Source organism: Phocoena phocoena, chromosome 21, assembly GCF_963924675.1.
Source record: "Phocoena phocoena chromosome 21, mPhoPho1.1, whole genome shotgun sequence".
In the NCBI taxonomy this organism is placed as follows: Eukaryota; Metazoa; Chordata; class Mammalia; order Artiodactyla; family Phocoenidae; genus Phocoena; species Phocoena phocoena.
In genome coordinates, this window is record NC_089239.1 from 22,688,371 (window position 1) to 22,710,726 (window position 22,356).

The 22,356-nt window shown below is 39.8% G+C and overlaps 1 protein-coding gene across 1 annotated transcript; it reads left to right on the forward strand.

Annotated features, from left to right (window-relative positions):
- CCDC110 (coiled-coil domain containing 110) lies at positions 1-19,408 on the forward strand. The gene is made up of 6 exons (XM_065899856.1): positions 1-57; positions 8,452-8,740; positions 14,773-14,828; positions 15,086-15,151; positions 16,369-16,479; positions 17,315-19,408. The coding sequence occupies exons 1-6, from the start codon at positions 1-3 to the stop codon at positions 19,406-19,408; spliced, it is 2,673 nt and encodes an 890-aa protein (XP_065755928.1).
- The last annotated feature ends 2,948 nt before the right edge of the window (positions 19,409-22,356 follow it).

Here is a 22,356-nt window from a genome sequence, read left to right on the forward strand (position 1 = left end):
ATGAGCTTTGGACACGGGCAGAGCCGAGTTGAAACCAAGCTCTACAATCTCTTAGCTGTAAGGTATAGGGAAATCATGAATTCTCTCCAGACCTCAGTTTCATCAACCATAAAATGAGGACAATAATCCCTACTTTACAGGTTTGTGATAAGGATTAAATCAAGATAATTCGTATCAAAAGATCTAACAAATTTCCTAGCAAGTAATACGTAAGTAAGCACCTAACGATTATTATGTATACTTTTCACTGTTTAATCCTAGATTCAAAATGGTGGCTTTATTCCTTCTAATTGTTCTTTGGTGTTGGAAATCTGGGTCCAATTACAATGAGCACAACTGTTTCCAATTGGAAGAGTCACAGAACCAGACTCCTATCCTTGGTGATCCCAGGAGAACTGACATTTCACACTAAGACAGATCAGGTTCAGGAAGTCCACTGGAACTTTTCTTCATTTGAGGAGGACAGTTTTAAAAGCCTGAGCTCACAAGCAACCTGTCCCCACCAAAGACTCACTGGCAATATTCTACATTATAATCTTATAGCTAGAAAGAAAACTAAGGTCCCTCAATTGCCTACATCTATTTTATTTAGTATATATATTTTTAATTGAATGCTTACAAAATTCTTGACATAATATTGGTCACATTCAAATGTAATTATTTCCTTACAACTTTGCCAACTAAATATTTTATAGATGAGGAAAAGTTTCAGAGAGTTTAACTTTGGTACAGGACCAAACAAGTAGGGGAAAAAACAGCATTTAACCTCACTAATATTCCCCAGTAATAAGTCATATGGCTTGGAAATCTTTAAACCTATAAATCCTAGACATTGTTATAGTTCTCTATTGTATTATTTTATTTACATCGATGTTTACTTACAGTCTATGTTTGTTCTCTTTATAAGAAAAATCATTTCTTCCATGAGTGCTAGAAAAAGGTAGTGTGGAATAATAAAAATGTTAAGTAATGATATGATTAAGTAAGACATAAGTAAGAAGACTGTCATGAAAATAGCTCTGGATAAAGACTGGACTCACTGGGCTTCGACTTCTTTTCTGCAGAATGAGGGAAACGGACTGGATGACCCCTGAGACTTCTACCAGCTCAAAAAGTCACTGATCTGTTCTTGACATTGTCTTTATTGGTGTTAACTGGCTAGACGTTCAATTTAGTGAAGGCATGCTGTCAATGTGACCAGGCTCTTGGTTCAATTTAGAAGTTTCATTCTGTTCCATGGTCACGGATACCACCTCTGACTCGTGTCATAGCTCACAGTTGAAATCAAGCAAGGAATATGAATTTATCATTGCAAATTCATTAGCTCCATTGGAAGCACACACTCTAGGTATCTACATATAGCAAGGGAAACGAACTCCTATTATTAATGTGTGATCAAGTGACCTGAGTTAGTGCAGCTCCTTCGGTATCTAAAAAGCATAAAGCAGCTTAGCATTAGGAAGAAGATGGTCACATACTGCGAGCTGAATTAAAGTCTACCAGAAGCTACAGAGACTCCGACCGCTATATTTATTCAAACCAATAAGCACCTACGTAGCCTCGATAAGCTTCACAAACAGCACTTATCTGACCTACATGCCTCAGTCCAGAGAAAGTGCATTCCCCATCACTTCTGCCTTGGTCAGAGGGAGGAAAGCTCTACATTATCATCTCTATAGAACGGCTAAACCTTCCCATGTTCAAAGAGGCTGTTCATCCCCCTTTCTTCTTGGTCCAACTCATCTCCATCACTCTATTCCTCAAGTTCTCTTTCCAACTTATTTTTCCCACTCAGTCTTTCTGTGTCACTGACTCTTCTCAGCCTGCAAGCATGCTCAAGTACCCTACACCAGCCCGGAAATCTCTCTTTCCCTAACATCTATTCCTTCTCAAGCTCCCTCGATGCTCCTCTGCCTACCCCTGAGCACACCAAACTTCATACAGGTAGATGGACTCCGCCTTCTTAGTATCCCCACTACAGTATATCACATTAATAAGTCCCCTTAAGGCTGCAGCCAACTGCCTAAGAGCCAAAGCTTGTGGTGATTCTTAGTGAGTTGTGGGGTTCATTCTCTTATATAGATGAAATCAGGTTAAAATTAACTCTAAAAGAAACTTAAAGCTGCCTGTGGCACGAAGCCTTTAAGCTGTTGAAGGCCCACTACCCATCCAAGAGTCCTAAGTCACCAGCACATAGGTCTGACCAAAGCACCAGCCTTATGACAATTGCCCAAATTTGTTATGTTTTAGGAGGGGTTTGGTCACTTTTTCACACTACTATAGATCTCAGCTATGATTAATGATAGCCTTGTGATCTCAGGTTTTAAAAAAGATCTCCTGAAGCTGAAAAACCCAGAAGTATTTTAGTCTGGTCATCAATTGCTAAGAATAGATTTGACTACCTTGTTTTTGTTCAAGCTCTTGAATTTGTTCCAGATTCTTGAATCTGCAGCTGTTAGTCAACAGGTGAAAATGGATTCTCTAAGAAGAGCTACTCTTTGAAGACTCTGAAATATTGTGACTCACAGTTTTTTTAAAAAAGATTGGCAGTACAGATTTTAATTCCAACCTTTTGCAATGAACTTCACAATAAAAAAAAAAATCATATTTTTTCAGGGCAGTTGCTGGACTGACTGACACGTGTGACCAGAGAAAGCATACCCTGTGACAGAAAATGCTCCACTGTCTATCTGATATGAGGTCGAATGAAATAGAAACAATCTCACCACACTGAGAAAGTAGTACAGGTGATGTGTGACACCGTATCAGGAAACAGGAACTCTTAGTTTCTAGCATTAATATTTATACCTCCTTTATACTTCTGGAAAATTTAGATGAAATATTGTCCTATATCATAAAATTATAACTTGTTATGGGGGACAAAACATCAAAATAAACTGATTTGGGCAAAACCAGGGTTTCAGAATCAGGAAGTCTAGCACTGACCAGTTAAGAGAGTTTTTGAAAAGTTCCTAAACCTCCCCATGTTTCAGTTTTCCCCACACAAATCTGGAAAATAACTTTTTTCCATAAAATTCCACAATTCTCAACACCATTAAGTAAAAGCAAGAATATTTCACCAAAAACTTAATTTGGGGGTTGGTAGGGGAGGATAATTACATTAGGGAGGGAAAAAATTGAACATCCACCAGAGTTAAGTGTTTTAATTCTCAACTTTGTTTACCGATTTCAAATGGAATAATGAACTCATTCCGGGTCACAGGAGCAGGAACAAGGATAGGTAGGGCCGGGCAAGTGTAATGCAAATGTTTGCCAGATTCTTCTGAATATCACTGAGCCTTCATTTCTATGTACTGAAAACCTGAGTGCTATAGAAAACACTGGGTACTCAACAGAGAATCTCAGAGACCCAGGGTTCTCCGGGTCTCACTCAGGAGAATAGGGTTTTCCCCACTTCTGCAGTCTAAAGGAAATTTCACTATACTATTCCTTTTATCTAATTCTCATCTATATGCTGGGTAAGCAAATAATCACTTTACCTGACTTTAGCAACTTGGCAATGAGGAACTTTAGGTTCAAGATTAGTAGAATATAAGCACACAAAAGAAAAACACATTGTAAAATATATTAAAATATATAGCTGGTATGGAAAATCACATTCTTTACAATAAATGATGGGTCAATTGGATAGGCATATAAAAACTGGATACTGACACCTACCTCACACTCTCTATAAAAATCAATTCCAGATGAATAGTGAGTCCAAAAATGAAAGGTAAAACAATAAAGCTTTTAGAAAAAAAAAAAAAGCATGGAAGAATCATCTCATGACCTTGCAAAAGCAGGCTTTGGGTGTCCCATCCCAAGGTGGGAAAAGAAAGCATCCGCATGGTTGGGAACACTGGCATCAGTGGTCAGAGCTCAAGCAGGTGGGGAGGGTGGCCCTGCATGGGACTGGGTGGTGCATGTTGTCAGAGGCAGGGAGGCCGTGAAGGTCGTCTCCACAGAGAGGAGGTCCAGCCTACAGTGACAGAGCCCAGAGGGGTGAGGAGCGTGTCTAGGTGGAGAGGGAGCCCAGCATAGGGTTCAGGGTCTCAGTGGAGTTGGGAAGGGGCGATACAGAGTACTGGAACCTAAATGGGATAACGAGGGCATCCACGTGGGGGTAATGGTGAAAGACTGGCATGAGAGCGCATATAAGTAAATATATAAGGGATAATGGAAGTCAACTTTCTCATCTGGAAAGGGAGAAAACTAGAAAGAGCACCGTGATGTTGCATTGGAACTGGAGGCATTGTGAACTCAGCGTTCTCAATGGAGATAAATAAACGTGGATGCGAATGTGCACGTGTGCTTGTGTATATGTATATACATACCCAGGCAGACATTCCCTTGCTCTATCTACTAAGATGGCCTGGGAGCAGCTACACCTAGATAGCAACTTAGCACTCACATCCTGGCTTCTAAATACCATTCTCCTCTAAAAGAAACCAAGTCTCCTCGGAGAAATGGCTGATTTCAGGGCTAGGGCAGGGAAAATACAGGATAAGCCTGAAACATCTGACTGTGTCAGGCAAATTAAAAAGTGCTCTAGTAATGAAGGAGATGTGTCAAAAGTATGCAGAGGCCAGCTGGAGACACTCGCCCTGACCCAATTAGGGAAATTTAAGCAACAATATAAACCATGTCAGCAACAGAAGATAATCCATTCTAACCCACTGAATAAAACAGGCAACTCTGGGTCCATGAGACTCTGAGTAAAGAGACCTCTCGTGACAACTACATGTAAAGCAAGATGTTGGACTGGATCCCTTTGCTGTAAAGGACATTATTGGAAGAACTGGTCAAACTTTAGTGGGGTCTGAGGATTAGATGGCAGTAATGTATCAATGCTAATTTCCAGACTTTAATGGCTGTATTGTACTCATGTTGGAGTGTCCTTACAAGATACACATCAAAGTATTCGGAAGTGACAGGACAACATGTCAACAACTCACTCTTAATGGCTCAGGAGAAAATGAAATATGTATCAGACTATACTTCCAACCTTATTATAAGTTGGTGATCTCATTTCAAAATTTAAAACATAGTGGAGACCAAAAGGGCAAAAACACTGGAGGAACTGAAAGGTATCTCAAGTCCAGTTTTACAATTGAATTAAAGATCTATTCTTTAAAAATGCATAGACCTAAAAACCATGTTTGCTGAAAAAGAGCAAGCTGCACAATAAAACGTAAACTATGATACCATTTATGAAAAACTTTAAAACAAACAAGGGCAATCATCTCTATTACTCATTATAATTAGTATAAAAATATAAGAATGGACTGTAAAATTGTACCCTAAATTCATGACAATGGTTTCTTATGGGAGGAGTGTAGGGAAGAAGGAACAGAAAAGGAAGTGGTGGGGAGTTCCATCCTATATGATTCTTATTTTTCTAAATAAAAATCAAATATGCCAGTATAATTATAACTGTTAATTCTGGGAGATGGAAGCAAAGGGTTAATTATAGCCTTCTTCACAAATTCCATCATTTTTAAATTTCTCAAAAAATAATTTAATAAATAAAACTTAATGAGGACTTTACATTTTATAGGCCATATAAATGTGCATTCACTGAGAAACATAAAATTTTTTATTTTTTGAATTTTGGCAAGTTCATCACAAAGTGGATGCACAATACAAATTAGACAACACAAACTATCTCTTTAAAATATATGCGTGTTCCGGTATTTGAGCTAAAGTAGTTGAATCTTTTTCAACTGAAGTGTCAATTTTTTTTTTTTTTTTTTTTTCTTTTTGCGGTACGCGGGCCTCTCACTGTTGTGGCCTCTACCGTTGTGGAGCACAGGCTCCGGACGCACAGGCCCAGTGGCCATGGCTCACGGGCCTAGCCGCTCCGCAGCATGGGGGATCCTCCCGGACCCGGGCACAAACCCGTGTCCCCTGCATCAGCAGGCGGACTCTCAACCACTGTGCCACTAGGGAAGCCCAATTGAAGTGACAATTTTTTAAAAATAAGGATGAATCACAGGAAAAAATGTCAGCACTCTTAATGGAATCTCACCTGAGACTCTGGGGTCTAGAGGTGCCATCACTGGCAGCCTCCCATGTAACTACTGAACCTACTGTAGTAGGACCCTTTACAGCAATCCTGGCCTGTTATGGAGATAAGTAAACTCATGCTCAGAGACGGCAAGTCACCGAGTCACCATTACCTGCAAAGTTCAGAAATGGAGGGAGTTTCAAGCAGGCTGTGATTGGTGACAACGGTTTTAAGTGGCCATGAGTAATCAGAAAAGACTTCCCTCGACATACATTCACAAATGCAATGAACACCCCCAAAATGATGTGTCCACCATCCACCCGTATTCTGGGGGTTCATGTCCTCTTCTTACACTTCCACGTTCTCTCTCACCAAAGAACAGGGTCTCCATGTGCAACTGTTGATGTGAGGCCCTAACATGGGGCCTTTTCTGAGGGGATGCCATTCATGTCATAGACACTGTAATTACTAAAGACATTTTTAAAATTTATTATGTTTGTTGGCTCCAAAGATGAGCTTTTTATATATTAATTACAATAATTTTCTGACAAATAAATTATTCCTATCCTGAGAATACACATATGTGATTTAGTTTACTAAAGAGAAATGAGTTTGATAATCAAATGATCTTGTTGACCTAACATCTAAAATCAACTGACCTTCTAAGTAAAGAACTGCTTCCCTAACTGATGAACTGATTGGGAAATATCTTAAAATTAGAGTAGGTTCTCTATTGAAATTAGTACACTGGCTAAGTTTGAGTTTTTGATATTATAGCTCTTATCATCTGCTTTTTATATTCTGTGCTAAATGGTGTGGCTAAATCCTCTAATTTAAATCCACAAGTAACTTCTCTGTATACATTTGCCATCATAATCCACAAATATTACATGGCCAAATTAGTTATTATAGAATATTACATATGTTAATTATCAGGTTATTACATAGTAAAATATAATGTTACATAAAATAGAATATTTTATAGTAATTTCTTATTTGTTATGGAAATTTCATTAGTATGGAAGTTAACTTACTAAAATGTAATGCTTTTTTATCTACATTCTCCCTTCAAAATACTGCATTTATTCAGAATAGCAATTTAACAGACACATTGATGAAAACTTGCATAGCTCTTTGGAAAAAATTAACTTTGTCAATATCAATCATCAATGGAGAACCTAAGTTCTCAAAATTACAATTTGTTGAAATTGTCTACAACACCACAAGACTGTCGAATCTTCTAGAGACCATTCCTATAGGCTAAGAAACAAGAAATTACAGCAAGTAAACATTGAACCTCTGATAAAGAATTTCATTTCCATGAAAGCAAGCGACATAATTATTATATAATAAGTTATGTCATCATGACTTTAAATTCCTTATTGTGACTTAAAATTTGAATTTTCAATTATTTTATATTCTATCATCTGTAACGGTTGTTATCGCAAAATAATAATATACACTCATTTAAAACTTTTACTTAAAGAGCTCCATTTCCTGATGGGCACAGGGATTGACTGCGGCCACGCCAACCAGTCCTCAGTTGAACAAGCCCCAGCTTCCAACTCAACATTCATCTTTTGCGGGCGGTTTGCCCAGGTGCACAGGAAATGAGCATGCTCTACAGATGAAGACCGGCGCCTCTGCTACAGCTCTAATGTGTACATTTCCATACACGGTTATTGAAAGTTCATTATGGGAAACAGGGGGTCTTCTTTTAACCACAGCAAACAGACGTCCTTTCACAATAATGGTCTAGGACCGTTCAAATCCCCAAACGCTGAAACTAATTCGACCGATGGGTTGAAACAAGAGGAATAGAACAGAATAAAACAATGAAATGGTGATCAGAAAGGGGGGGGGGAGGGAAGTTCCTAGGTGTCTGCGTGTCTCCAAACATTCCCCTTTCTCCACACAGCTTGGGTCCAACAGGTGCTGTGTTAAATCAGAGTCTGATCGAGATCAATTTCTGGGTCAGCAGGGGAGCGGCGGGGGTGGGGCGTGGGGGGTTGACACACCCTAGTGAGACTGTCGCTGGGCCTGGGAGGCACAACAAAGGTAGCACGCAGCTGTCACGGGCGCCGCTCCGGCTGGGCGGACGTACTGCACCCCGGCCCCCAGCGCGCACCTTCCTCCTCCCCACCCCCACCCTCGCGCGCGCCCCACTGCCACTCGCTGTGTCCCGGCCACCCCGTTACCAAGCAACGAGCTGCCCAGGAGGAAAGCAACCGAGCCTAGTGCCTGGGAGAGGGGAAGGCGGTTGGAAAGGGAGCTGGAGCAGCAGAAATGAGCCCGGGTAAGAGCCGGGTCGGGGGCTGCCCTGGGAGGGGGCTCCCCGGGAATTGGACGCGTGGTGGGGAGCGCCGCCTCCCCCCGCCCCGGCTCCTTCCCGTCTGGAGTGCGGATCTCCTAGACGAGCCGCACACCTCCGCCCTCCCCAGGAGGAAAGCACCGCCTGCGTCCCCGCGCCTGCCCTGCTTCCAGCCTCGGAGCAGCACGGCCCGCCGCCGCGGCGTGGCCCCAGCGCGCCCTCCCGTGGCCGCTCTACGCTCCCGCGTCCCGAATCCCCACGCCTCGCCTCCTTTCTCCCAGCAAAACCAAAAGCCGCGTACTGTTCTGTTACAGAAAAGCATACTGACGAAGAGGAGGGGGTTGACTGCGTTCTCCTTTCAGCACCCAAGATCCTAAATTCCTCTGAGGGGGTAAAGGAAAATGGTGGCAGTGAAACAGGTAAAACCTCCCAGGCCAAGGCTCCGATGGCAGTGATGTTTCTGCCTTTTACTATAGGCAACCAGTACGTTACCTAAGTCCACCGGCCCAACTGGTGTGCTTCCGGTAACTACTCGTAAGATACTAATAATAACTAACACGGGACATTTACTTTGTGCTAGATGTTGTTCTGAGCACTTAAATATGTCAACTCATTTAATCCTCACAACAACCCTACGAAGTAGGTACTACCATTCTCCTCATATTACAAGTGAGGAAACTGAGGCACAGAGAGGTTAACTAACTCCCCAAGGTCACACAGGCAGCAACTGACAGAGCCAGTATTCAGCGGGGTAGCTCCAGGGTCCAGGCCTTAACCTCCATGCTACACTGTACTGCTTCTCTGAATACCAGATAAGAATTGCTGATTTTTTGGACAGTCACTAAAAAGGTACCCATCTTTTTCCAAAAGAAATACCTTTATAGTAAATATTTGTAGACTACAGGATACTGTATAGGGAGGATGTTTGAAGTCATTAAAAAGCTGCAGTTTTCAAGTTCCATATAAACCATGAATAAGATGTGTGGAGGATCTGAGAACACTGAAGCTGGAGTCTCGCTTCCTTGAGAGAAGCTGAAGGAGGCTACACAGCTCTCAGAGGGGCCTGGTGTTCATGTGAGACACCAGGGAAGGAGCAGAGCGCCGTGGGCGGAAGGCAGTATCTAAACTAAGGGGCCACATTGGGATCCTATGGTTGCCCATACGCCACGCGGGACACGTGGGCAATCCAGACGCAGAGGTGCTGCAACAAGTGATGAGCCCGAGACCTGAGGTCAGGTTGGGGTTTGTCCACCTCCATAAACCGGGGACCTTCACAACGGCCTTGTCAAGGGCTCTAAAAAAAAAGGCTGGAACAGCCACAGCCGGCAGACAAAAGACACAAGACAATTGGATGCCCAGAGCACCAGGATAAGCCACACCTCAGTAGAGGCCGCAGGGCAGTGCACTAACCTGCCCCCTCTCTGCATGAGGCCAGGCAGGCATCCCTGGGCAACAGGAGGGGCGACAGGAAGCCCTGAGTGGGGCAGAAAGCCCTCACAGAGAGTCTAGACATGGAGACAGCTCCATACCAAGAGAGTGTTCAAGGTCAGAAGAGACTGAGGGAGCTTCATGTGGCAAGACCGTGTGTTCTCTAATGTGAGTGAGATGGAAGGCTCTGGAGAAAAATGCCAGCGTTCACAGAAAATGAAGTTACATACAAAATAGCACATATGCTTGTGTGAGAGTTAAGTCTTTCTTGCTAGAGCGTGGCGGGTACAAGGGCAGGGACTCAATCGGTGAGAGATATCCTAAGTAAGTTAGGCGCCACCAAGGATGGCAGGGACTTCCTGCTTACAGCTCAAGGCAAAACTAGGACGTGTGACCTTGTGCCCTCCCCACTTTCTGTTCTCTCAGCTACACGTCATGGTCACCAAGTGATCCATTTGCTGGGTACTGACCAACAGAACACTAAGATGATTTGCATAAATAATGCCGAATTACAAGGTCGTATATATTTCTCAGGTCTCTGATTTTAAAAGGACAAGAAGTTAGTATATGGCGTGAAGTATATATATGGAGTGTCAGAGGGGGGTGGGGGGTGTGCAATTTTATTTCAAATAGGATGGTAGGAGACCTCACTTAGCAGATGACATCTGAGCAAAGACCTGAAGGAGGTAAAGGAGTAGTCAGTGCAGATTTCCAGGAAAGAACATTCCAGGCAGAGAGAACAGCAGCTGCAAAGGTCCCTAGGTGGGAGGATGCCTGGCATGTTTGAGGATCAGCTGGTGACGGGAGCAGAATAAGCATGGAGGAGGATAGGAGAAGGGTTCAGAGAGGATACTGGGCTTTGTAATTCCATGTAAGGATGTGCGGTTTTATTCTGAGCAAAATGGGAGGCACTGGAGAATTTGAGTAGTCGTCCCTCCCTTCCATCTCTATTAGAAATTTTAAATTTACCAAATCATCATCATATTGATAACACCCTTGCTGCTACAGTAAGAGAGTAAATTTTCCTTGAGCATTTACTGTGTGCCATGCACTGTGTAAGGCTTTACCTACAAACGAGACACTGATCCCTCACAGTGAGCGTGTGGCAAAGCCAGGATTCAAGCTCAGGCAGCCTGGCTCCACAGCTCCCATAACAAAGCCTCGTGCAGATATGCACACTCCCCTGCTCTGTGCCTTACTATTCTCCATAGGATTCACTCCCATCTTACACACAATATCCTGTGTTCCCCTCACATGGGCAGGGATTTTGCATATTTTGCTCACTGTAGGATCCCCAGCACCTTGGACAGTACTTGATACATAGCAGGTGCTTAAAAATAGTTGTTAGATGAATGAATGAAGACTTGGGTAGAACAGCTCACAAGGCTTCAATAAAACAGTTACTTCTAGGAGTGAGTGTGAATTGTCACGGCAAAACTCAGTATTTGAACCTGAGAATTAAAAGGCGTTGACTACAGAGTGTCTAACATCCTATATAGAATTGTTACCACATTGCATTTTTAAAACTCATTTGTTCTCCCTGCTCTGTTAGCTACAGGTATGCCCTTAAAACTTTCTCTATACATTGAATATGACATAATCTTCTGCAGACTTCAGAATAAATTCCCTATATCTTTACCTTAATGACCTCAAAAGTCATCCTGCTGATAACTATCTTGTTTTTAAATTTTGACACTTAAATATGAAACAGCTAGAGAACTTAAGGTGAATATAATCTGAGTAATATTTCTTGCAATCTGAATAGAGTATAAGCTTCTTCAGGGCTGGCACCATATCCTCTACTTAGTCTAAATACTTCCCAATATAGTACATTTAGCAAGGACTTAATAAATGGTGACCTGTGACTGTGTTCCCTCTCCTGTGCTTCACTGATAATTTCCCTTCCAATTCTAGAATCACATAATCCTATGTGTTTCTTTAAGTACTGATGAATTTTAAAATTATCTTCCCTTTGGGAATAAGTAGTAGCCAATGTCTCTGAAACTCATAAGAAAAACAAAAAGTTATTTTCGTAGCTTTTAAAAATAGATGAATCCAACTCTCTGCCTACTCTGTATCTTCACTGAATCATATGAACTTTGCTGGAGAAAAACACTCACTTCTGAGTCATACCATGGATCTCAATGCTATTTGGAAAAGTTACTTTATTTCCCCAGTAAATGCTTTTGCAAGCCCTGTCCAAGATAACTATTCCACTCTTCTGGTTTCCTCAAATCTCCAACACCTCTCACCGCTACCTCCCAACGTGTAACATGACCTCAAACTATATGAAAAAAATAGAAGCAATCAGACCCCAAATCCCTAACCTTCAACCTTAAACTCTGCTAACCTACCGCCTGTGTTCCATATTCTCTGCTGTCCCCCACTTCAGTGGAAGGACTGTCCCTGCTCAATCACAGGTCATTTCCTCCAGATCATACCTCTCCTGGAATTCTCAAGTACTCAACTTTGGCCATCAGCCTTCCTCATTCTCCAGAATTATTCTTCTCCTCCATTTCCACTATATGATTCCCACAGTAAGCAGGCATATTAGACTCTCTCATGGTTAAAAAAAAGTTCTTCTTAACCTTCACATCTCTTCCAAAAACCCCTATCCCCACCAGGCACCTTACCCCCTGCCACAGTAAAACCAGAAAGCGTTGCCCACGAACCTTCATGTTCCATCTCCCCTCGAGCCACTTCATCTGGGGTTCTGAGCTGCTCACTGCACAGAAAGTGCCCCTGTCTAGGCCAGCAGCAGGGTCCATATTTCCCAGTACAGTGCTCATAACCACTCCCCTGACCCAGAGCCTGACTATCCAACTGCCTGTTGACATCTCCACTTTGATGTCCAACGGAAAACTTTAACAGACCTAAACGAGTTTTCCCTAAAATATGTTCCTCCCCCACTCTTCTCCATTTCAGTAAATGGCATCATCATTCGCCCACCTGTTCTCACTAAAAACCAGGAGTCACCTTTCCTTCCTCGACACTGGCCACATCTAATCCTCCAGCAATGCTTCATGTCAAAAACATATTTTGAATCCACCTGTTTTTCTCCATTTCCCGCACTGCCATTCTAGTCCAAGGTACCTTTGTCTCTCCCTTGGATTATTTCAATAGTCCTGCAACTGCTACCTTCTAATCCATTATCATGCAGGAGAGTGTCCTATAATGTTTTTAGTCAAATCAAATCATTCTCGTGATCGAAACCCCCCAAAGCTTCTCATTTCTCTTAAAATAAAAGCCAAACCCCTCAGGATGGCCTGCCAGATTCTCTCTAACCTCACCCCCATCTCCCCCTGAACTCTTAGCACACTGTGCTCCCATCTGCTCAGGAAGCTGCATCCACATGGGCTTTCTTTCTGTTCCAAACACAGGTAACACGTGCTCTGCTTCAGGACCTTGCGGTTTCCTCTGCTCTGAATCTCTTCCTACAGATGTCCACACGGCTGGCCCCTTCTTATCACGTAGGAGTCTTGGCTGAAGCCACAAAACACCAGATAGGCCTTTTCTAACCGCCCTCCCCAATGCTGTCCTCACCCCCCCCCCCCACTGTCACAGTAGCCGATTTTCTTTGTGTTATCTATCACTGTTTGGAAGTATCTTGTTTATATCTTTGTTTGCTTTTTTTCTGTTTACTTTTCTTAGAAGGTAGGCATAGTGAGAACAGGAGCTCCGGCTGATTTATTCATTGCTGTGTCTATAGTAACTACAGTGGGGCACACCACGTAGTAGACACTCAAAATCTGAATGTGTGATATTATTGAAGGAATGAACCACTTGAACATGAAACAGTATTTAAGGCCAAATCATGAACTTATCAAAATTATTCTAGACTTTCAGGTAGAGACTTTAGAGCCAAAGAAGACCCCAGACCTTCCTCCCCCACTACAAAAGGACATGAACAAACACCAGCAAAAACTTCACCAGCAGTACCTGGAGAAGGAAGGGGGCACCCCCTCAGGACATAAAATTGGAGAGTGGAGGCCAAAGACAAAAACAGATGATTCTGGCAAGGCTATCTATAGCATGGCTCGTAACTCCCTCTGACTTTCAGAGGCGATAAAGAAAGCCAGAATCCTGACGATAGCTCATTAATGCACCCCTGCCCAGCCCCCACACACGGTCCATCCCTGCCCTGTGATGAAGGCGGGATTCTTCAACTGGCCAAATGGCTCCAGGCTCTGAACCACAGCAGCTCTCTCAGTGATGAGGGCCACATTGGGACTGGGTGAAAGGAAGTACACTTTGCAACCAGATTCTGTAACATCTGGCAGACTGCCATTCCAAAAGAGATGCACTGACTTCTTTAAAAACCTTCTCGTACAGCAGAAATTGTCAGCCTGGGGCAAATTCTAACATAACTCTCATTTCATTCAGGACATGTTTTTTAATTTTTTCAATAAAAATTTACAAAGCAAGTAGCCTAACATTTGGGAAAAAAGAGGAATGTATGTCAGGAAATGTGCAAACGTTATATAGTCTCTCCCCTACTGCAGAACTAAAATCTATTTTCTAGGAAGGAACACACGGATCCTTATAGCACTTTGCTTAAGAGCATAACAAAAATTACGTTCTATTAATCCAAACTGTTTTCCATGTTAAGGAAGAAAAACATCACGTGGCTGTTGCATAGGTACTGAGACCTATATAGGACTTTGCCAAGGGTCTCCCTTAACATAAGAATTGTTAACTTTTTTTACCAAGAAATATAGTTTATATCCCAGAAACAAACAAAGATATCTGAGTTCCTGAGAGTTCTCAGTTTGGTGTTACAAGTTAAGGGTTTATTGTAAAAGTAAAACCACTATTACAACCTTAAGTAGGTGCAGTATTGTAAGTCAGATGAGAATTCTCTCTTAAACTCACTATGCAGCTAGCATCGGGTTTTTCTTAATGTGAACATCAATCATCTCTTTGCCTCACCATCCAGGAAAGCTAGGAGACTGCTTTCCATTAACATTGCTTAAAAATAACACTTAAGGATTAAATCACATCATTTTTCAATTTTACTTTTTAGAATACGGCTGCATAACAGAATCAGAAAATCAAATCCAACCACACTCAGCACTGAAAGTGAGTATATTTCATTTTCTCAGAAATGTAAAGTCTGATCTTTCTCAGAATACTTCCTGAATATATAAGGGTTTTCCACAAAAGTCTTCATCAAAATGCACTGGAGAGTGGGCAAGAATGATGAAGAATGCGGGTCACCTGACCCTCACATGATCCTGGTAATAGGCAACTTCGGGGGATTTTTTTTTTTTAATTGTAACAAAATGTATGTTCACCTAAAAATGTTCAATTTCATACCTTGTGTAATTTTGTTATAGGCCCTTCAGCATCAGCTGGAATCATTTCAGGCTCTGCGAATACAGACTTTGCAGAATGTTAGCATGGTATGTTTCTTCTAATTTACATAGAAAATATCCAAACTTAGAGCACTGTCACACACTTCTAAACTGATGATCACTATAGCCGACTGATGAGTTGGTATTGAATGTAATAAAGCCACAACCTATTCTAGACACGAAATTGGCAGGAAACTATATTCTGTTATACTTGCATTTGGATATGAGCCCAAAGAAATAACACTCACTGATTTTTTTTAAAAACATATGTTTAAAGCGCTACCCATATATAGTCTATAAATAGGGACTCTCATTATAAGTGATAATAAAATCTAAGTCAAACGGACTAAGGGAAAAGTGTACTTTATTAGCTCTAGTAATGCAAACCCTCGGAATAGTTCACTTGGGGATGGCTTCATCCATACGGTCAGGACTCACGTCGTCAGGGAACCAGCCTCACTCCTTACCTTGGTTCTGCTTTTGACAGTAATGTATTCTCAGACTCCATGTGGTAGCAAAAGGGTTGCTAGAAGTTTCGGCCCTTATCCTTCCAGATTCCAGTTAGACAGAGATGAGACCGTGCTTTTCTCTCCTAACAGTGTGTACTGAGTTCTTGGCCTGATTCTGACAGCCCCACATGCAGTGCTTGAAGCAATCACTGTTCAGAGGGAGGCAACGCTCTGACTGGTTAGCTCTGGGTCACATGCCCACCCCTTGGAGCTGGAGGAGGGATCTGTATCACCAAAGGCACATGGACTTTATCCAGAAGTAAGGGGTAGTGTTAACGGAAGGACAGGGCATGGATCCTGGGGGTACATAACACAATGCATAGTTGCCAAAGACCCAACATAAACGTCATCCTGATATTCCTGAAGCAACTGCAGGAAAATGGGACGAGAAGATAAAATCCTCCTGAGGCTGACGGAATAGATTCCATTCTGATGACAGAGATCAAAGACCTTTGATTTATTCAACAATGTAAAAATCAAACATCTAAAATTATTTTAATTCATAAGATTTTATTGTTTTCCTAAATTAAGTCTTTCTGATTTTATAATCATGTAGTAAAGACATCCTTTTCTTAAAGATTCCTTCAATGATAGAGATTACAATAAATTAAATTTAATTTTTAATTTATATGATAGAAAAGAATATGCATAGGAAATGTAAAGGTATCTTTCAAGTATAATATCTATCATCCTTGTGCATTCATAACTTTATAAGTGTGAAATCAAAGCCTGACATTCTTAATTTCTCTTTTAAAGGTGCAGTCTGAAATCAGTGAAATATTGAACAAAAGTATTATTGAAGTAGAAAACCCACAATTTAGCTCAGAAAAAAATCTAGTATTCAGCACACGCCATGAAAAAGCTTTGGTATGTGTTTCAGTACAAAATCATTCCTACATTTAGGTACTTCAGAAATGTTACTGCAACCAGTTTACCTTCACCTTTACATTCTCCCCTTCTTCACAGGGCGACTGGATTGTCAAAGATGAAAATAAGGAAACTCCTGTCCTGAAAACCCTAAAAGATGTGCGTTTACCTCTGTACTTCTGCAATTTTCTTGTTTCTCTTAGGAGAGCGTGTGAAGGGCATTTGACTTAATCCATATACCTAAAGATTCCCAAGTAAACTGAAATACACGGCAGTTTTTCTGTCCACTTTGAGTTTTTCTACTTTTAGGACTGACTTACACCTAGAGTGAGTTCTCTAAAACAGGTCCAAACTAGAGTCACTGTGTCTATACTTATTAGAACTTCACACTTTCTCTGTGAAGTGTCACTAACCCTAGACCCATTTGAAATGAGGAAGACAAGCTAAGGTTGACAAATAGCCCAGAAGTAGAAATTTTCATTTTCCTTAAACTTCCCTTTGAACTATTGCTTCTCTCTTCCCCACCTATCTATGATGGTCTCTAGAAATGCCGAATTTATATTTCTGGAATTGAGGGGTTGGCCCTTCTATCTCACCCCCTAAGGAAGTAAGTGCAATTTCTAAGCAAATTGTGAAGACCAGAGTTACAGATCTCAAAATAACAGTAGATTTTCTGGAGAAAATGAATCATACTTGTCAGCCTCTTTGCTGCAGAAATGGATAAAATGTTCATTCTGGTTGTAGTAAAAGCAATTCCTCCACAAAATATTATCTTAATTTGTTGGTCATGTAGCAAATGATAGTATATTTATAGTGTGATTTTTATTGTTACTAGCCTGTAGAGAATCAAGAAGAAACCCTTTCTATGGAGAAAATTCAGCCTTTTGAGGATCCTAGGACTCTTCATTCCGTAGAAGAAATATTCAGTAGTGACAGTGTTAACAGGCTCTCTCAAGGTATAAATATCCCATGCCAGATACATTTCAAGGACATATTAACTTCAACAGATAATTCAGCTTCAGAAAATTCTGACTTGAAGAATTACAATAACCTTTATAATTTCCTACCTAATGTACCTCAAAACGGGATGTCTCAAGCTGATATGGTAATTCTGGATAAGTCCAGAGTTACTGTGCCTTACCTCAAGCATGGATTTTGTGAAAATTTAGATGATATCTGCCATTCTATCAAACAAATGAAGGAAGAGCTTCAAAAGTCACATGACAAGGAACTGGCACTTACAAATGAACTGCAAACTTTAAAAGCTGTTCCAAGGAATGGTAACTATGACCTGCCCCCCACTCACAAGGAAAAAATTAACTTTATTAAGGAAGAAAATACTGAAAGTAACTTAAATGAAGATATAAAATCAAAGAGAATTTTGGAATTAGAGGCACTAGTAAACAAATTACTCCCACCTAGGGAAACAGTGTCAAAATTCCATGCGAATTTTCGTAGGAAATGTAAAAAACTATCTAAGAGTGAAATACACAGGGGGGAAAAGAATGAGAAAAATAATAAAGAAATTCCTATCACTGACAAGAATACTGCAGATTTAAAACTCCACTCCACACTTCCAAAACATACACTGGCATTCTTTGACCCAACAAAATATGCAATGAAAGACAAAGAAAGACAACGATTTGCAGCAAAACAAGGATCAATAATATTTGAAAGTGAGAAGACATCCAAAGTCAATTCTGTTACTGAACAGTGTGTAGCAAAAATTCAGTACTTACAGAATTACCTGAAAGAATCTATGCAGATACAGAAAAAAGTACTGAAACTAGAGAATGAAAACCTAACCCTTAAAGCGAAAATTAAACTTCTTGTCTTTACCACACAATCTCTGATACAGAAAATTGAAATGTATGAAAAACAACTTAAGACATTGGCTGAAGAAAAGAACACTATTCAGCCCAAGTTAATTAAAACAGAAGAAGATGGCAAAGAATGTGTTAAAGAAGTGAAAGAAATAATTAGTAACTATAATGTTCTCCAAGGACAAAATAAAACCCTAGAGGAAAAAAATAGTCAACTTTCTTTGGAGAAGCAACAAATAATAGAAACATTAGAACAACTAAAAAGTAAGGAACACAAAACTCAAAGTGACATGGCCTTTGTCAATAATGAAAATAAACTATTGATCACAGAAATGGAATCAATGAAAACAAATATTCTGTTGATACAAGAGGAAAAAGAAATATTAGAGGAAAAAACATACCAGCTTCTAAAGGAAAAAGGCTCACTTGAAAATGAACGAAAAGAAAACCAGCTAGAGATAATGCAGCTAAAAGAGAAAGAAAGATTGGCAAAAACTGAACAAGAGACACTTCTTCAAATAATAGAAACAGTTAAAAATGAAAAGCTTAATCTTGAAACAACCTTACAAGAATCTACTGCTGCGAGAGAAATGATGGAAAGAGAAATTGAGGATATTCAAACATACCAATCTACCGCCAAAGAGAATTTTCTGCAAGAAATAAAAAATGCAAAATCAGAAGCAAGTATTTATAAGAATAGTTTGTCAGAAATGGGCAACAAATGTGAGATGTTATCAAAAATGTTAATGGGAATTAAAACTGATAATCAGATTCTAAAAGAAGAACTAAAAAAACATAGTCAAGAAAGTATAAAATTTGAAAACAGCATCAGTAGACTTGAGGAAGACAAAATACTTTTAGAAAATTATGTAAGAAGTATAGAGAATGAAAGGGATACCTTGGAATTTGAGATGCGGAATCTTCAAAAAGAATATTTAAATCTAAGTGAAAAAATCTATAATCATATTGACCTATCAAAAATGGGTTACATTTCAAGAAGAGAGAAATTCCATTTTGACATCTATGATATTTATGAAGACACCTCTAGTCCTAGGAGTAGGCCTTTAGCCCCTGATTTGAAAGGTATGTATATCATGGTGGATTAGCAGAAATACGTTTAAGATTCTTTTAGCCTATCGGGCATTAGCCAGAGGACAGTAATAAGAAGGTGAGTACAATTCAGTTTTGTAAGATTTGTATCCAATTTATTATATAGTGGAATTATTTAGAGATTTTGCTCTTTTGATAAAATTCATATTATTTTATTATACTACTTCTATACATTGTATATGACCAAAGCAACTTTGGCAGCAAACAGGGATTTTTTTAAATTATTATTTTTCTGCAATACACTTAGAAGTCCAACCTTCTAAAAAATTCTTCTTTTTTTCCAGGAATTCCAAGTAAACTGTATCAATTGCTTCCATCCAAACCATGTAAATAAATTTCTAAAATAGTGTTTCAAAATCCTTTGTCCAAGTACTTTTTTCAACAAAAAATTTTAAATTCACTTTTTACATGGGATTACAATTACCTTATAATTGATTAGACTAGTTTTTTTTAATTCCATATTGGAATTAGGTATATATTTTTATGTTGTCAAGAACTATAAACATTCTGAGACTTTATCCAACTTGTAAGCTAATATGTTAGCCTGACAGTTTCATGGGTTCTAGTGGAAGACATGAGACTACTGGGTCAGAGATAAAGGACAGTTTGTTGCTTACAACAATAGCAGGAGCCAGAGTAACAGCACTTTTGCACGGGTTCTCCAAGCCCCAGTTCCTATAGGCAACATGAAAAGGGTGACACAGTGGTTGCATTACAAGAGAAAACTCTAAGCTAAGGGAACCATTACTTTTCTGAGTGCAGTAAGCATGCCTGCCCTTTGCTCTAGATGGAAACATTACCTTTATTATACAGGACAGTTAGAATACCTGCCCTTGCTCCAGCAGAGACACTATCTCTAGCTTCCAAGACTGCTTGTTATACAAATAAACTTATTGAGTTTTGTCAAATGCTTTTTCTGCACTTTATTGAGGTGATCCTGTGTTTTCCCCCTTTAATCTGTAAATATGGTGACTACATTGATTAATTTTGAAACATTACACCAACCTTGAGTTGCTGAGATAAACTTCATGTTTATCATGTATTATCCTTTTAACATACTTCTGGATTCAATTTGACAATATTTTGTTAAAGATTTCTGCTTCTATGTTCAGGATATTGGTATCTATATTATTTTCTTTTTATGTCTTTATCTGATTTTGGTGTCAGGAAAATCCTGGCCTCATAAAATATAAGGTCAGGTTTTCCAAGAGGAAAGTGTTCCCTCCTCCTCTATTTTCTGAAAGGATTAGTGTAGAATTGGTATTATTGATATTATTCCTTTCTAAATACATAATTCACCAGAGAGCCTGGAGTTTTCTAAATGGAAAGGTTTTACACTGCAAAATCAACCCCATTAATAGATATAGAACTATTCAGATTTTCTATTTCTTCTTGAATCAGGTTTGATCATTTGTTGTTCCGAAGAATTTTACATAAGTTCTCAAGTGTTTTGGCATACAGTTGTTTATAATATTCCTTATTATCTTTTTAATGTCTAGAAGACCTGTGATGTCCCATCTTTCACTTCTGACATTGATAATTTGGGGTTCTTGTGATTCTTTGGGCATCTTGGATGTGGATTTATAATTTTCATCATACTTGGAAATTTTTAGCCATTATTTCTTTAAATCTTTTTCTCTCTGCTCCCTTCTGAGATGCAATAACACATATGTTAGACTGTTTGATATTGTCCTAGAGCTCACTGGTATTATTTTCATTTGCTTTTCAGTCTTTTTTCTGTTTCACTTTGGATACTTTCTATTACTATATCTTCAAATTCACTAGTTTTTTCTTTTGCCATGCCTAATTTTCTACTATTCCCACTTACTGAAGTTTTTCATTTCAGTTATCTTTTTTTTCATCTCTAGATTTTCCATTTGGTTCTTGTTTATAACTTTCTTTCCAATATGTTCATATTTTCCTTTAAATACATTAACATGGTTCAAGTAGCTATTTTAATGTCTTTATTTGCTAATTCCATCTTCTCTACTGTTTGGGGGTTTATTTCTATGGACTGATTTTTCTCCCAGTTATGGGTCACATTTTCTGGCTTCCTGGCATATCTAGTATGCCAAAAATCCATCTGGAAGATGGGTTTTTGTGAATTTTACATTGTTGGTTGTCCGAATGTTGTTGTTTTCTTTATAAATTGTTGGAATTGGTTGTGTTAGGCATTACATTACTTCTGCTTCAATTTGATGCTTTCGAGGCTTGTTTTTTAAACTTTTATTAGGGTGGGTGTAGAGTAGCCTCTCGTCTACTCTAGATCCTCTGGAACCACCACTGAATGCAGAGAGGTGAGAATGTCCCAGCCTTGAATGGTTCCTGGCCTTCTGTGAGCTGTGGGAACCATGACAGGTTCGTGTTGTTCTTTGTTCTGTCTCATGGAATTTAACCTTATGCATGCCTGTCTTAGATGTCAGCAGGGTTAAGGGGATTCCTATGCGGATTTCTGAACTCTTTTCCTGTGTAGATCTTTCCTCTCTAGAACTCAACCCCACAAATTCGAGCCACTTTAGATTCCTTGGGTTCCAATTTCTGTCTCAATTCAGCAAGGCTACTATACTTTGAGATTCCAAGTCCTCCATCCTCTCCAGTCCAAAAGTGCCTCCAGACAAAAAGCAATTACAGGGCTCACCTCAATTGTTTCCTTTTCCTCACGGATCACAATCCTGCACTGTCTGTGTCCAGTATCTAAAAAGAGTTGTTATGTATGTTTTGTACAGTTTTTAATTGCCTAAAGAAGAAGTATAAATCTGGTTCCTGATACTCTATCTTGGCTAGAAGCCATTTCTGGGTAGTGAAGTTTGGGAAGTTTGGAAAATCAAGTCCTATGAACAGACAGAACACAGTGTTGACTCTTCTAGGTAGCTGGCATATGTAGGTATGTTCTTCCACCAGGTCTCACCCAACTATAAAGAAGATGCCTGTAACTATGAGTATG